General features: G+C 19.9%; 1 protein-coding gene across 1 annotated transcript; it reads right to left on the bottom strand.

Annotated features, from left to right (window-relative positions):
• Nucleotides 1-899, bottom strand: PGO_003170 (variable surface protein; the record flags this gene model as incomplete). Its single annotated transcript, XM_028691262.1, has 2 exons — nt 1-757; nt 882-899. Coding segments are annotated over 2 exons (775 nt in total), but the record flags the coding sequence as incomplete, so codon positions are not given.
• Nucleotides 900-3,466: the final 2,567 nt, after the last annotated feature.

Genomic DNA, 3,466 nt, shown 5'->3' with positions numbered 1-3,466 from the left:
TAGCTGAAGGATTATTTGAAATTAAATATTCTAATTTTTTTTTATTTGCATGAGGATAACCCTCTTGATTCATATTATATTCCTTCGACATTTGTTGTTCTTTTAGTATTTTTTCAATTTCATGTTGATTTACCACTTCCGTACATGCCGTGTTAGATAATTCCCATCTCTTGCTTTCTTTTAAATATTCATTAAAATCATTGCAATATGAATATTTATTTCTATATTTTTCGCATACATCCTTTATCTTATTATATACTGTCGTATATTTACCAAGAAGATCCTTATATTCACGATTACAGTACTTATCATACTTGTCTAAATCATTTTTTATGTGAACATAATCTTTTGTATAATCAAATAATATCTTAATATCCATAAAATCATTTTCATTTATATTATAATTATTATAATTACTATAATTACATATGCTCTGACCCTTACTATTTTGCAGAAAATGTTTAATCGTATCCATAACAGTATTAAAGAACATACTATTTGATAAATTACTATGTACTACATCGCCTAACCAAAAGTACAGATAATCACATTTAGGTTCATCAAATTTATTTGCCTCATTTTCATTATAAACATAACATAAAGCTTTATGTATTCTGTCGGAAACCTTTTCAATCCCAGGATTACTTTTTTCAAGATTCTTTACATTTGTGTCAATAGAAGAACAGTTGGAAGTACTAGCTGCTTTATCGAATATATCGTACATCTTTTTTGTAGGTAATTGTGCAAGTTCTTTATCCTATTAATATAAAATAAAGGATAAAATATTTACTTTTTATTTGAAGAATAAATATAATAATTGATTTATGAAGAAATATAATATTTTATCGTAAGTAATAATTCCAATTGTATAAAAAGGCTACCCCTAGATAAGCTCTCATTATTAAAGAATGTTAAAATGTTATATCCAAAAAAAAATAGAGTCATGTATTTAGTATGTATTTCATTATATATTAAAAAATTACAAATAAAATTCATAAGAATATATATAACGCTATTATGATTTTGTATTTGTTTTTAGGATTTTGTCTATTTTTATAACATTTTATCATATGTGATTTTCATATCATTATGTTCTATCAAATATGGATTTATATTTGTTCGTAGCATATGCTACATAACCATAAATATTTTAATCTTTCCATGTTATTTACAGTATAATTCTTAATTAAATTATTTGAAATTTCAAAAAATATATATAATAGTGTATACATAACACTTATAATATATATTCTCTATGAATAATATTTATCATGAAAATTGTCATAGAACCTATTGATTAAATTAAATATTATATTTTTCTTTATTTTATGGAAAATACGAATATATTAATTTCATTTATATAATTTATATAAATATTTATATAATTATATGTATCACTAAAGAAGTTATAACTTTTTCTGTTAATGCTATAAATTTAATGGATTTCATAAAAAATAACTTTTGTTTTCTGAGAGCTTATTAATTTCTCTTCTATTTCCACATTATATTTGAGAAGTATCATTCATATGTTATTGATATTAATTATAATATTCTAATTCGATACGTTAGATAAATTATAAAATACTTTGTTTTATGTATACCACTATAATTTATTTATTGGAAAATATAAAATTTTCTTTATTTGTATGTTATTTTAATTGTATATTATATAAGCTAATAAAATTACTTCTAAATTTATATTTTTCTAATCAGAAAAAATATATATTTATAATTAAAAATTTACGAAATTTTTTTTTTTTTTTATGTATATATGAAGCTATTACTTGGTAATAAGAATAAGTATTACATTTAACAAATACTTTCATATTTTTGAAAAGCTAAGCGTATTCAATAAAATATTTTTTTGAATGTCATTTATAATTATTCTATTATAATTAAAAATATATAGACAGAGTTTAATTAATACAAACATTTCTATGTGAAATATTGTATATTTCTGTGTATATTTTTATTAAAGTGTATAATATCCGTATGATGGTGAACTTATTTATACACAAGACGAATGTTAACATAACTAGTTTTAACATTCTACCAATGTCACTAAAATATTCTATATTTAATGATATGTACAGTTTTTCATTTTTTTAAATCTCATGGATTCTGTAAAATAAAAGAATTTATTATTAATCATTCATTCTTTTGTTAATGGCTATTTATTTTCATCTAATAATATCACATAAATGTACATATTTATTTGTTATAATATATTATGGAGTTGTAATAGAAAATAATTTTATACATGATGAAAGTACTTTATCATATCTATTTTTATTGAAGAAGAATATAATTATAGATTGAAAAACATGTGTCTATATATGAGCCACTATTTTATAATTTTTTTCAAATACACTTCAAAGAACCATGAAAAAAAGATAAATATGAAATGACTTATTAGTATCTAATGTGCAAAATATTTTGAAAATGTAACAGATACTTATGAATACCAAAAAATATAATACACCAAAATAATTATTAATACTTTTTAAATGTTCATATATTACATACATTTTATTCTTTTATAGTAAAATCAATAAACAAATATTAATTGCGTTCTAATTTTCTGAATATATTTCTTTTTTTCTTATATTTTTGTTTTGTTCTAATTGTTGTTTTCATAATGCTTCATTCTCTACGTATACACCTGACATTTTCACTATAAATATTTATAATATCTTAATTACTAGCAAAAAATCTTTCAAATATATTGATCTCATCAATATAAACTATTTATATATACATTTTCAATATTCCTACATTACTACACGCAAAATGGAGTAAGAATATTATAGAAATATATAAAGAATAATGAAAAATACAAGTTTTCCTTTTGTGTTCTTATTAAGCATTAGAGGGATTAAATTTGCGCATAAATATATCCCACTTTTTGTAATTAATTTCCTATGACCATTAAATTCCTAAATATTTTAATTCTGAAAATAACATTGTTAAAAAGGCATGGAAATGTCGTTAAAGATGATTTATGATGTTTATTATATAAAATAATAATTAATGCGTTATATCATATTTAATTAATTAGGAAAATTAAATTAAATCATAGTTAAAAAAAATCAATATATTTATATATATTATGTAAGATAACCTAAAAATTTTAATTATTTCTTTGTCTATAATGATTTAGAAAAGGGTTAATAAATTAAATATCATCGATAACAATCATTGAAGTAGATATATTTTGGAATTTTGAAATAGGAAATAAATTATAATTTCTTGTTTCATTCTACCATAATATTTTATATACAGAAAAATATGTATCTATATGTAGTAATAAGATAATTCTTAATGTATAAGGATATATAGATAAAAATTTAACTAGTTAGAACAATTTGTTCTGCGACTATTATTAAAAAATAACAATTTTCTTTAATTATAAAAGGGATAATATTATGAAAATACATAAGTTACATAATTGTGTTATTTAAATTTA

Source organism: Plasmodium gonderi (assembly GCF_002157705.1).
Source record: "Plasmodium gonderi DNA, contig: Pgo-contig_365, whole genome shotgun sequence".
Taxonomy (NCBI): domain Eukaryota; phylum Apicomplexa; class Aconoidasida; order Haemosporida; family Plasmodiidae; genus Plasmodium; species Plasmodium gonderi.
This window is presented reverse-complemented; position numbering and strand designations above follow the sequence as displayed.